Source organism: Bombina bombina, chromosome 1, assembly GCF_027579735.1.
Source record: "Bombina bombina isolate aBomBom1 chromosome 1, aBomBom1.pri, whole genome shotgun sequence".
Lineage (NCBI taxonomy): Eukaryota > Metazoa > Chordata > Amphibia > Anura > Bombinatoridae > Bombina > Bombina bombina.
This window is the reverse complement of record NC_069499.1, coordinates 488,632,045-488,645,545: the sequence shown is the minus strand read 5'-3', so window position 1 is coordinate 488,645,545 and position 13,501 is coordinate 488,632,045. Positions and strand designations below refer to the sequence as shown.

At 40.0% G+C, this 13,501-nt stretch overlaps 1 protein-coding gene across 1 annotated transcript in view; it reads right to left on the bottom strand.

The window, feature by feature from the left end:
- Positions 1-4,534: 4,534 nt before the first annotated feature.
- SENP2 (SUMO specific peptidase 2) overlaps positions 4,535-13,501 on the bottom strand; it is a 162,079-nt gene continuing 153,112 nt past the window's right edge. Inside the window, exon 15 of the mRNA XM_053712852.1 lies at positions 4,535-4,789. Within this exon, the coding sequence (XP_053568827.1) occupies positions 4,727-4,789 (63 nt within the window). The 3' untranslated portion in view covers positions 4,535-4,726. The remainder of the gene's footprint in view (positions 4,790-13,501) is intronic.

The window sequence follows — 13,501 nt, the reverse complement described above, 5'->3', positions numbered from 1 at the left end:
ATCTGCTCCATAGAAGCCTCATACTTAAAGGGACAGTCTACACCAGAATTTTTATTGTTTTAAAAGATAGATAATTCCTTTATTACCCATTCCCCAGTTTTGCATAACCAACAGTTATAATAATATACTTTTAACCTCTGTGATTATCTTGTATCTAAGCCTTTGCACACTGCCCCTTTATTTCAGTTCTTTTGACAGACTTGCAGTCTAGCCAATCAGTGCCTGCTCCCAGATAACTTCACGTGCACAAGCACAGTGTTATATATATTAAATACGTGAAGACCCTCTAGTGTTGAAAAACTGTTAAAATGCATTCTGAAAAGAGGTGGCCTTCAAGGTCTAAGAAATTAGCATATGAACCTCCTAGGTTAAGCTTTTAACTAAGAATACCAAGAGAACAAAGCAAAATTGGTGATAAAAGTAAATTGGAAAATTGTTTAAAATTACATGCTCTATCTGAATCATGAAAGTTTATTTTGGCCTAGACTGTCCCTTTAAAGGACAAAGAAGAGGCCACAGCTCTAGTCGAGTGAGCCATAATCCTCTGAGGAGGCTTGTGTCCCGCTGTCTCATATGCCAGACGGATCATACTCCTCAACCAAAATGATAGAGAAGTGGCAGAGGCCCTTTGCCCCCTGGGCTTACCTGAGTAGACCACAAATAAGGACGAGGTCCGTCTGAATTCCTTTGTGGCCTGAAGATAAAACTTCGAAGCCCGAACCCCGTCCAGATTATGAAGTAACCTCTCCTTCGAAGAAGGGTTAGGACACAAAGGAACTACTATTTCCTGATTGATGTCATGACACGACACCACCTTGGGAAGGAATCCGAATCCAGTGCGAAGAACAGACTTAGCATGAAAAATTAAGTAGGGCGGCTCACACTGCAAAACCGCCAACTCAGAAACTCTGCGTGCTGATGAAATAGCCAGTAATAACAGGACTTTCCAAGAAAGAACCTTAACGTCAAGAGCATGCATAGGCTCAAACTTAGCCCTCTGCAAAACCTTATGAACCAAGTTTAAGCTCCAAGGAGGAGCTGGATTTTTGATGTAGAAAAGGTCCTTGAATCAGCAGATCCCTGCGACAAGGTAACCTCCACGGCGGAGATGATGACATCCCCACCAGACCCGCAAACAACATCCTCCTCGGCCATGACGGAGCAATCAGAATAGCCTAAGCTTGTTCCTGCTTGATGCGGGCCACTACACGAGGTAGAAGAGGCAACGGTGGAAATATGTAAATTGGGTTGAAGTCCCATGGTACCGCCAAGGCATCTATCAGTTCCGCCTGGGGATCCCTGGATCGCGACCGTATCTGGGTAGCTTGCAATTAAGTCTGGATGCCATGAGGTCTATCTCTGGCGTCTCCCATCTGCTGCAGATCTCTGCGAACATCTCGGGATGGAGAGACCATTCCCCAGGATAAAACGTCTGTCTGCTCAGAAAATCCGCTTCCCAGTTGTCCACACCCGGAATGAAGATCACTGAGAGCGAACAATTGTGAGTCTCTGCCCATTCTGGAATCCAAGATACTTGACTCCTCGAGTCCATCTGCCCTGTGCCTTTCTGGCACCCCAAACAGCTACCCATCCTGAGAGACTTGCATCCGTGGTCACAATCTCCCAGGATGGTCTCAAAAAGGATGTCCTCTGTGACAACTGCCCCAGTCGGGTCCACCAAGATAGGGACTCCCTCACAGGTCTGTCCAGAGATATCTGTTAGGACAGATCTGAATGATTGCCATTCCATTGTCTCAACATGTACAGCTGAAGAGGTTTGAGAAGGAACCTGGCGAATGGAATGACATCTATGCTGGTGTCAGGGTTTTTTCCCTGTTGTGTTTGCCATGTGCTGCTGGCAGCCATTTTACTCACCTCTCTTCCTGTCTTGGTGCATTGTGGGGGATGCTGCTCATTGCCTGTACTTCCTTTTATGGCCAGACTGTTGTGCATCATCCATGTGAGACAGGATGCGGTCTCAGAATTGTGATGTCATCACTTATTATTTAAAGGGCCTCTGTTCAGTATGCTTTGCCCTTGCGTTGTCTCAGACCTGTTTGTGAGAGCTCCTGTGTCTTACCTGGCTGCCTGACGTCCTTCCTGGTTCCTGATCCCTGGCTTGTTCCCGACTCTGCTGTTTTCCTTGTTCCTGATTCCGGCTCGTTTGACTATTCGCTTTGGCTCCTGACTCGGCTCGTCTGACTACCAGCTCTGGTTTTGACTCCAGGCTTGTTATTTGACTTGTGGACTTTTTATTATTTTTGCTATTAATAAAGGTGTGATTATTTTTGCAATTCTCGTCTCAGTCTGATTCCTGGCACCCTGACAGCTGGATACCATGAGCCCGATCACCTTTAGACCTGGCCACAGAAGTCTAAAGAGCTAGACAGTTGGACGCAAGCTTGCAACGTCTCTGATCTGTCAAGAATATCTTCATGGCTGAAGATTCTAAATATCGTACCCAGGAATTCGATTATGTTGCTGGGGACCAATGAACTCTTTCCTTTGTTTATCTTTCACCCGTGGGACTGAAGGAGAAGAGCTCTCAAGTGATCCTCCGTAAGACTGTAGGACTGAGCCTGGACCAGGATATCTGCTGAGACTTGTACACACGAAAGGGACGAAAAGTAGATCCCTTAGGTTTAGCCTTATCCTGAGGCAAGAAGGCACCCTTGCCACCCGTGACCGTAGATATGATAGAATCCAGGCCCGGGCCAAAACAGAAAAACCAGCCACAAAGCCACAGAGTCCTGCGGGCTAAAACAGAAAAACCTTATGTCTTAGGATTCAGGCGATAAAATCTGTATATTAGCATCACAAATGAATGAATGCGCTATCCTTAAGGCCCTGATTCGTTCTAGAATCTCATTGAGTGGGATTGAAGGTTCCTCCGGTAGCTTCAGTTCCAGAACCTCCAACGTAGCAAGCACCCCTTTCAGCAGAAAATGCAAATGCTCCATTTTAAATTTAAAAACTGGTTCCTCCGCGGATGGAGGCCTAGAAGTAGCCGATTCCGACCCAGAAGCAACATCCTCCGATAAGTTGTAGTTGTCCTCAGCTGATAATCTGTCTGAGACATCCAGCGGAGTCGAAGACCCCTGAGACGGATAGCAGTGCCGAACCTTCCACTTAGTTGGGCAAGGCATTGCATTAATGGCCGCAGAAACCGCCGTCTGTAGTTGATCAGCGAAGTCTGGAGGCCAAAGGACCCCTCCCGCAGGAGGATTAGTAGTGCCCTGGGGGAACTGCTTGTGTAATCGTAGATTGTAGGGAATGCACCTTGCGGGGCAGAGAACCCTCAGAGGTGGACGGCTCAGTCGTACTAAATACTTTATTCTTTTTAGATATAGCAATATTGTCAAAGCATGTGGAACAGAATTGCGTCGGTGGTTCAACTTGAACCTCCTCACAATATAAACAGTTAATAGGTTTAGATAAAGAGGGAGTCCTCCATAGCTTGCGCCTTTATTACGGACTTGATGAGGGAAAAAAAAAAAAAGAGAAAAAAAAAGGAGAAAGAGAAAAAAAAAAAGAAAAAAAAAAAAAAAAAAGAGAAAGAGAGAGAGAGAGAGACCAAAAACGACGACCTCAATCTCTTGCTAATGAACTGACTGTTCCACACTGACAAAGCCTCATCTCACACAAATGCAGCAGAAACAATATTATGCATAATAATATTCTATAAAGATAAAGGAGCCACAACTGTGACCCTGTCTTCTTACATTATTAAAATGAAACGATCTTACCAGAACGCTGTGGAACAGGAACACAGCAGTTCAAGGGTGACAGGGTAGTAGCATCGCTCCTGACATGGACTTGAGAGAAGAAAGCAGGCAGCAAAACTCGTCAACACTGATTGCTAATGGAGCTGTTAAACTGAGTTGGGTTTGCAGAAAGACTCTCCCTGCATCTCCGGACTCTAACATTCACCCATGCTCTCATTGAGAGGCTGACAGGACTACTTAAAACTCCAGTCCCATTTCGAAGAGTACTACCCTTCATAAGAGACTACTCCAAATCTTCCGACACTTCTCTGCCAACCTCCTGTGATGAAAGTCAAAGAATGACTGGGGGATGAGGGGAGTAGGGGAGGTATTTAAGACTTTGGCTGGGGTGTCTTTGCCTCCTCCTGGTGGCCAGGTTCTTAATTCCCACAAGTAATGAATGAAGCAGTGGACTCTCCTCCCATTAAGATGGAAATCTCAATTTATTGTGTACATGTCCATTTTACTGATTAATATAAATTTGCAACCCCCTGTATCACACGACAGCTAGTAGCCAATAACAGGCAATAGCTGGTGCCTCAAAGTGCCCATATAAAAATGGCAATTGCACAGTTTTTCAATTTTTAAAAATGTAAGTAAATTGGAAAATCTATTACGATGTGCATGCTTTTAGAGTTTTTAAATAAAAATGCTTTTAATAAAGACATAAAAAACAGTGTACAAAACATTCTTTATTATGTAAATAGATACCATAAATGAAAAAAGAAAAAAAAAAAAAACTTAAGTGCACAGTAATATGCAGATAATAATGCACAAAATGTCATAATTCTTTATTATATTAAATAAATAATTTATTACTTTAACCAAAAATATTTTTTAAGGCACAGTTTACAATCAGAGCATATACAATTCAAGTAGTGTCAAAAGTAAGTCATACATTCATTTTACTGTATCAGGTCTTAACTTCACGCAAGATAAGTGTTTTTTTTTTAATCTTTTGATCACAATAACTTCTGATGTAAGATTTCCCAGACCATTTTTTGTCTAAATTCTGGCATGTTACTCTGGAAGAGAAAGAAAAAAAATATGAATTAAAAAAAAAAAAAAAAAAAAAAAATGTAATTTTTTTTTGGTTTATCTTTTTATTTTTATACTTGGTTAAGGATGGATCTAAAAATGTATGCTTAACTAATAAAATTTATTTCCTTCATGGTGGTAAGAGTCCATGATCCATTTCTCCTGAGAATTAATCTTCCCTTTCCAAACCAAGAACTCATAAAACCCCTCCCACCTCAATGGCACCTATGGCAAGCGCATAGCCAAGCCAAAAAGGAGGAAGGAAAAGAAATAGGAGTAAAAAAAAAAAAGTTATATATATATATATATATATATATATATATATATATATATATATATATATATATATATATATATATATATATATATATATATATATATATATATATATATATATATATATATATATATATATATATTTTTTATACTAGGGTGTTGTCAGCAACTATCAGTATTACCAATAAAGCGGTATTAAGGTATTGTATACATAAATCGTTCAATTGTGGGACTGCTTTGGAAATTTCAATATACAGCTATAGTCGCCTGGGAACAGTAATTTAGTGCATTTGCTTTAGTAAAGGGCGGTAGCTGTTTCATATCACATACCCAGACACGCTCTGACCATCCATTATATACCTACAGTTTGGAATTTGTATATTCAACTACAGGACATAATTCCTTTATTTTAGTGCTGGGAATTGTCACCAATTCTTCTGTGACTTTCAACAGGAATTATTAATTTAACCCGTTGTTTTGAGAGCTCTTATTTGATCATCATTATTACAATTATATATTTTTTCCATTTTTTGGTATTCATAGTGCACTATGATAGGAGTTGAATGACCCAATTTATTTAATGCTTTATATATGCTCCCCTCTTGGCGGTGAATTTATGCATTGGTTTCTTTATGCTCATTGTTATGTTGAGGTTTTTTAGACCCAGGGAAATATATCCATATATTTTGTGGGATCAGTTAGTGCTGGATAGGAATTGCTGATATGTCTTTTGATGGAAGAGAGATTAGAGGATAGAGGAAGAGATAGAGGATAGAGATATATACACACGGATAAATGATGTGCGGAAGAAAGAAAACACCAGGAAAAAAAAATAAATCATGGTGGGGAGTCCACGAGCCCCCACCCGTTGTTTATCAGGCAACCAATAAACTGTTTTCTTTCAAGATAAAAATGGGAAATAAAGATAACACTAATCCCATATGGGGCGCTTCCTAAAACCCAAAAATAAAAAATAAAATAAAAACTAAACCCAAATATTAAATATAATACATATGACACATATGTGAGCTACAGCAGGAGCTAAAAATAAGTAAAACAAACAAACAAAAATGAGAAATAAAAGTCCTTATAATCCAACATCCAATAGGAGGCAGCACTCTGTCAGAAGGATGGTCAGTCCCTGGTGATGATGAATCTGGGAAAAAGGAGACACAGAGGCGCCAATATGGCCTAGTAACGTCTGCACAATGATAAAACAATGTGAAGTACAAATATACTCACAAAAATAGAGCACACAAAGGTGCAAATGACGCAGGCTGAATAAATTAGCAGTGGTCCAGCTCACTATATGCCCACAAGGGAAACACTCTGATAGAAACCAGCAAGCAGCAACCAGAATTCTTATTCCTGTGAGTGACATAAGACAATATCCATAGCCCAGTACAGTTTAGACATGCAGAATTCACAATTACTGGTCAGACAAAAAACAGCGCACCTCCAGGTGCAATCAAGGCAAGTTGGAACTTCAGTCGCCCAGCAGACTGTACTCGGGTGTAGACAGCATCCATTCACCAGCCACACAAAATAGGTCTAAAAGATGATGAAAAGAAAACTCCAGAAAGGAAGCTGCAAGTGTATTAAAAAGCATAAAAAGCCCTTTTAGAGGCTGAGAAACTCATTGCTTTGTTTTTAATACATTTATGCTTTTTAATACACTTGCTGCTTCCATTCTGGAGTTTTCTTTTCATCATCTTTTGGACCTATTTTGTGTGGCTGGTGAACGGACGCTGTCTGCAGGGCGACTGAGAAGTTCTAGCTTGCCTTGATTGCACCTGGAGGTGCGCTGTTTTTTGTAAGTCTGACCAGTAATTGTGAATTCTGCATGTCTTAACTGTACTGGGCTATGGATATTTTCTTATGTCACTCACAGGAATAAGAATTTTGATTGCTGGTTTCTATCCGAGTGTTTCCCTTGTGGGCATAAAGTGAGCTGGACCACTGCTAATTGATTCAGCCTGCGTCATTTGCACCTTTGGGTGCTCTATTTTTGTGAGTATATTTGTACTTTACATTGGTTTTATCATTGTGCAGATGTTACTAGGCCATATTGGCGCCTCTGTCTAATTTTTCCTATGTTTTCTTTCAAACAGGTTGTAAGAGTCCATAATCCTTTACTCCTGGGAACTAATACTCAATCAGTGGAGTCCACAATTAATGAAACAAAGGGTGGGATTTGAGAAACATCTTTTTTTTCCACTGAAAAACTAAATCCACAAGCCCAAAACCCCCCCAAAAAAGATCAGAACCTTAAAATGAAAAAAAAAAACAAAAAAAAAAACAGGCAAAGAATCATCATGCAACACCTACCTAAAGGGCTTCCTTCCAAAGCACGACTGAGAAGAAGAAAAAAAACAAAAACACATTGAAATGGAAGAATTTAGAAAAAAAAACCTGATCTAAAATTACCCCCTTGCCGAAAATCACACATTGCTCATGTGCAAAATATGTGCACAAAATAAACAGATAGTGAATATACAGCTGAAAAGAACATCTCCATAAGGATGACGTCAGGGAAAGGAGGGGACAGATGGCCATTTCAAAACGGCCAGAGGAGAACAAGTTAGTCTTTTTACAAGAAAACTGTATTTGCAGCAAAAATGGGCTACAGTTTAATTTAATATGCATTTATAACAAAATTTGAAATTAATTATAAATTTTGGGTTGACTTGCCCTTTAAGACCAAAAGTCTGCATACAAAAGAGACCAAAGAGGGCAACTGGACCTTTGACCACGATCCATATACCAAACTGGAACAGTTAAAATCCTAGACGCTCCCTCCAATATAATCAAGCATTCACCCTAGGAAGAACCAGAGGTGTAAAAAAAAAAACCTAAGCTAGTTGAAATGACCACAAAACTATCTACAAACACTGCTTGAGGATCCATGGACCTCACACAATACCTGGAAAGTTAGAGATTAAACAGAGAGACCATCAAATCTAACTCTGGGAGACCACAAAAAAACCCTGACAGACATCCAGATAGAGACCACTCTCCTTGATGCAAGGACTAATGACTGAGAAAATATGTTCCCAGTTCACTACAGGAATATAAAAGCAGAAAACAAATGACTTCTGCCCAGGGAAGAATTCACGATACTTTACTCATGACTAGGGGACAGAGTTCTCCCTTGAAGATATATCTGTTTTAAGATTGACATATGCTACTGCTGAAACAGTCTAAGACTCCCTTCCAACAGAGGCCAACTCTGAAAATTACAGAGAGTTCTAAAACAAATAGAAAACCAAAAAAAACTTTGCACTCTAACACCCATATATGGCCCCCCATCATGAAAATTATAGATCAAGTAGGACTAACAAAAGAAGCCCCCTGTGTAATACGCTATCGATTCAGCCACCAAGACAGAGACCGACTTGTTCTGAAAGCTAGATGAATCCTTGAGATATGAGTAAAATCCCTACACCACTGTCGAAGCATAGAACCTCATGAGGAGGTGAACAAACAGAATAGCATCCAAAGCTATAAACAAGAGACCTAACAACTCCATGCAAAGAGCAACAAAGGGAAAAGAAAGACTGAAGGTTTAGGCAAGCAGACACTAGCTTCATTCTCCTTAGATCTGTCAAGAAAAGACTCCTGGAACTGAAGCCATCTAGACCCCCCAACAACCACTACCTTCTTTGGAGGAACCAACAAACTCTTGGGGGGGGGTAGAAGGATTTTCCAACCATGTTGTTGAAGACAACAACCTCCACAACATGCTGGTGAGAGAATCTGCTAATTGAAAAGATGAAGCTTGAACCAAAATATCATTCAGAAAAGGAAACACTGCAATACTCTAGTTCTGATTGCAGACAAAAGAGTTCCTTAGAACCTTGGAATATATTCTGGGACTATTATTCAGAAAAAATGGAATGCTAATCCAGAAAAGCAAACCTAGAAAACTGATGTTCCCTGAGAATAGGAACTTGAAGATAAGCATTGCATAAATCTATTGTGAGCATAAACTGACCTTGAAAAACAAAAAGGCTGAAAAGACCAAAACAGTCTTTTTAGTAAGTAGGAACTCTTGGATCTAAAGGCTCTGAATTAAATTGATCAAACTGGAGAAAGAATAAAGAAGAGGTTAGAATAAAACCCCATTTCCTGTATCAACAAAGGAACAGGATCACTCCCATAAATTCTAGATCTAAAACTGACTAAAAAAGGCCTGAACCTTCACAAAATTTCAAAGAACATAGGACAGAAAAAAACCTTCCCAGGAAGGCCTCATTCTATATTCAATAACCCTAGGAGACTATATGTAAAACCCAGGGATCATGAACAGACTGAAACCAATCTTCCAGAAAGAAGCTTAACTTGCCTGTATCAAGGGCTGCACCTTAATGCAAACTGAGATAAGAGAGTAGATTTCTTGGATGGATCAGACTCCAGTCAGTTCTAGTTAGAAGTATATTGGATGAAAACCAAATGGCACTACATTTTATATTATTATGGAGTGAGATCTGAAAATTATAGCGTATTTGAAATAAATTTGTTACTTGATACATAGCACCTTTTGTGAGCAAATTCCAGAGTAGATGCTGGGCAGGATACCACTTTACGCACTGTGTGTGTCAACGCGATTCACTTTATTTAAAAAAAATAAATACATTTATATATTGTATCATATCATTTACGCCGGATATTGCCTTTTATAAATGGGAAGAGTTTAGTCTCAATACTTTCGTATGCTCACTCTGCCAGAAAAAATAAAATAAACTATGGGCAGCAGTTCTAGCTAAATCCTAATTCTAGCTAAATGATTATGGTGCCTTTAATATATGTTGCAGCTATAATCTGCAAAAAGAGATATCATGAACCTTAGAGAAGGGAGGAGAGCGAAAAGGAGAAAAAAAAGGAAAAGGGTCAGAAAAAAAAGACAAAAGTTATAGAACAAGGAGAAAAAAAAAGAGGGGGTGAAGAGGGCAGAAAGAGAATAAAGCTATTAAAGGAAGTTCATAGCAGACCTGGCAGAATTTTTTTTTTTTAATTTTTATCAGCATTACACACAGAATTATCCTCTGGAGCTCCCTCAAACAGGCTATACTCAAGCTCCCTGCTTCTCTTCAAACAGTGTGAGGCTAATTCTCACATCCTCAGGTTCCTGAATTGACCACACTAATCTCTACTCTAGTCCTTCCAATCACACCTACATGTGTGTACTCTCTGTGTGTGATTTACATGGTGCACCATAACTTCCCGCATGTTTTGAGACACTAAGGAGACAACAGGGGTGGGCATTTAGATATGCAGGATAGGAGGTTGTGCAAGATATTCCCTCAGAAAACAACACTCCTTTGCATTTTGGAACATGTAGTCCCTGGGTTAACAGTAGTAACCAGTAGAAAGTCAGGGACAGAGCTAACAGGCACCTCATATGCTTCTATGTCAACTATCCAACAGTTTTGTTTATTTTACAGTTTAGTTTATTTTACATCGACCTGACATGCTGAACATTAAAAAAATCCCCATATGAAAATAGAAAAAAAATAAATAAATAAAAAAAATAATTTATGCTTACCTGATAAATCTCTTTCTTTTGCGATATACCGAGTCCACGGATTCATCCTAACTTGTGGGATATTGTCCTTCCTGACAGGAAGTAGCAAAGAGAGCACCACAGCAGAGCTGTCTATATAGCTCCCCCCTTAACTCCACCCACCAGTCATTCAACCGAAGGCCAAGGAAGAAAAGGAGAAACTAAGGTGCAGAGGTGACTGAAGTTTACATAAAAAAAATACTATCTGTCTTGAATAGACAGGGCGGGCCGTGGACTCGGTACATCGCAAAAGAAAGAAATTTATTAGGTAAGCATAAATTTTGTTTTAAGATGTATCGAGTCCACGGATTCATCCTAACTTGTGGGATACCAATACCAAAGCTTTAGGACACGGATGAAGGGAGGGACAAGACAGGAACCTAAACGGAAGGCACCAATGCTTGCAAAACCTCTCCCTCAAAAATAGCCTCCGAAGAAGCAAAAGTATAAAATTTGTAAATTTTTTTAAAAGGTATGAAGCGACGACCAAGTCGCAGCCTTACAAATCTGTTAAACAGAAGCATCATTTTTAAAAGCCCATGTGGAAGCTACCGCTCTAGTAGAATGAGCTGTAATCCTTTCAGGAGGCTGCTGTCCAGCAGTCTCATAAGCCAAACGGATGATGCTTTTCAGCCAAAAGGAAAGAGAAGTCGCCGTAGCCTTTTGACCCCTACGCTTTCCAGAATAGACAACAAAGAAGATGTTTGACGAAAAACTTTGGTTGCCTGCAAATAAAATTGCAAAGCACGAACCACGTCCAAGTTGTGCAACAGACGTTCCTTCTTACAAGAAGGATTAGGACACAGAGAAGGAACAACAATTTCTTGATTGATATTCCTGTTAGTAACAACCTTAGGTAGGAACCCAGGCTTGGTACGCAAAACCACCTTATCAGCATGGAACACCAGATAAGGTGAGTCACATTGTAATGAAGATAGTTCAGAAACTCTTCGAGCTGAAGAGATAGCAACTGGGAACAAAACGTTCCAAGATAAAAGCTTAATATCTATGGAATGCATGGGTTCAAACGGAACCCCCTGAAGAACTCTAAGAACTAAATTTAAACTCCATGGCGGAGCAATAGGTTTAAACACAGGCTTAATTCTAACTAAAGCCTGACAAAAAGCCAGAACGTCTGGAACATCTGCCAGACGCTTGTGCAACAAAATAGACAGAGCAGATATCTGTCTCTTTAGGGAACTATCTGATAATCCTTTCTCCAATCCCTCTTTGAGAAAAGAAAATTGTAGGAATCCTGATTTTACTCCAGGAGAAGCCTTTGGATTCGCACCAAAAAACATAATTTATGCTTACCTGATAAATTTATTTCTCTTGTGATGTATCGAGTCCACGGATTCATCCTTACTTGTGGGATATTCTCCTCCCCTACAGGAAGTGGCAGAGAGAGCACCCACAGCAGAGCTGCCTATATAGCTCCCCCTTAGCTCCACCCCCCAGTCATTCGACCGAAGGCTAGGAAGAAAAAGGAGAAACTATAGGGTGCAGTGGTGACTGAAAGTTTAAAAATAAAAATATATATGCCGGTCTTAATAAACAGGGCAGGCCGTGGACTCGATACATCACAAGAGAAATAAATTTATCAGGTAAGCATAAATTATGTTTTCTCTTGTAAGATGTATCGAGTCCACGGATTCATCCTTACTTGTGGGATACCAATACCAAAGCTTTAGGACACGGATGAAGGGAGGGACAAGACAGGGACCTTAAACAGAAGGCACCACTGCTTGTAGAACCTTTCTCCCAAAAATAGCCTCCAAAGAAGCAAAAGTATCAAATTTGGAAAAAGTATGAAACTAAGACCAAGTCACCGCATTACAAATCTGTTTAACAGAAGCCTCATTTTTAAAAGCCATGTGGAAGCCACAGCTCTAGTAGAATGAGCAGTAATTCTTTCAGGAGACTGTTGACCAGCAGTCTTATAAGCCAAACGGATGATGCTTTTCAGCCAAAAGGAAAGAGGTAGCCGTAGCCTTCTGACCTCTCCGCTTACCAGAATAAACAACAAACAATGAAGATGTTTGACGGAAATGTTTAGTTGCTTGTAAGTAGAACTTTAAAGCACGAACCACATCAAGATTGTGCAACAGACGTTCCTTCTTTGAAGAAGGATTAGGACACAGTGAAGGAACAACAATCTCTTGATTGATATTCTTATAAGAAACAACCTTAGGAAGAAACCCAGGTTTGGTACGCAAAACCACCTTATCTGCATGGAAAATAAGATAAGGGGAATCGCACTTTAAAGCATATAGCTCAGAAACTCTTCGATCCAAAGAGATAGCTACTAAAAACAGATAGAAGCTTAATATCCATGGAATGCATATGTTCAAACGGAACCCCTTGAAGAACTTTAAGAACTAAACTTAGGCTCCATGGCGGAGCAACAGGTTTAAATACAGGCTTGATTCTGACCAAAACCTGACTAAATGCTCGAACGTCTGGGACATCTGCCCAACGTTTGTGTAGAAGGACAAAGCAGATATTTGTCCTTACAAGGAACTAGCTGATAATCCCTTCTCCAAACCTTCTTGGAGAAAAGACAATATTCTAGGAATCCTAATCTTACTCCACGAGTAACCTTTGGATTCACACCAATAAAGATATTTGCGCCAAATCTTATGATAGATCTTCCTGGTGACAGGCTTTCTAGCCTGAATCAGGGTATCAATGACCGACTCAGAGAAACCACGCTTTGATAGAATCAGGCGTTCAATCTCCAAGCAGTCAGACGCAGAGAAATTAGATTTGGATGCGTGAACAGACCTTGGATTAGAAGGTCCTGCCTCATTGGCAGAGTCCATGGTAGAACCGAGGACATGTCCACTAGGTCTGCATACCA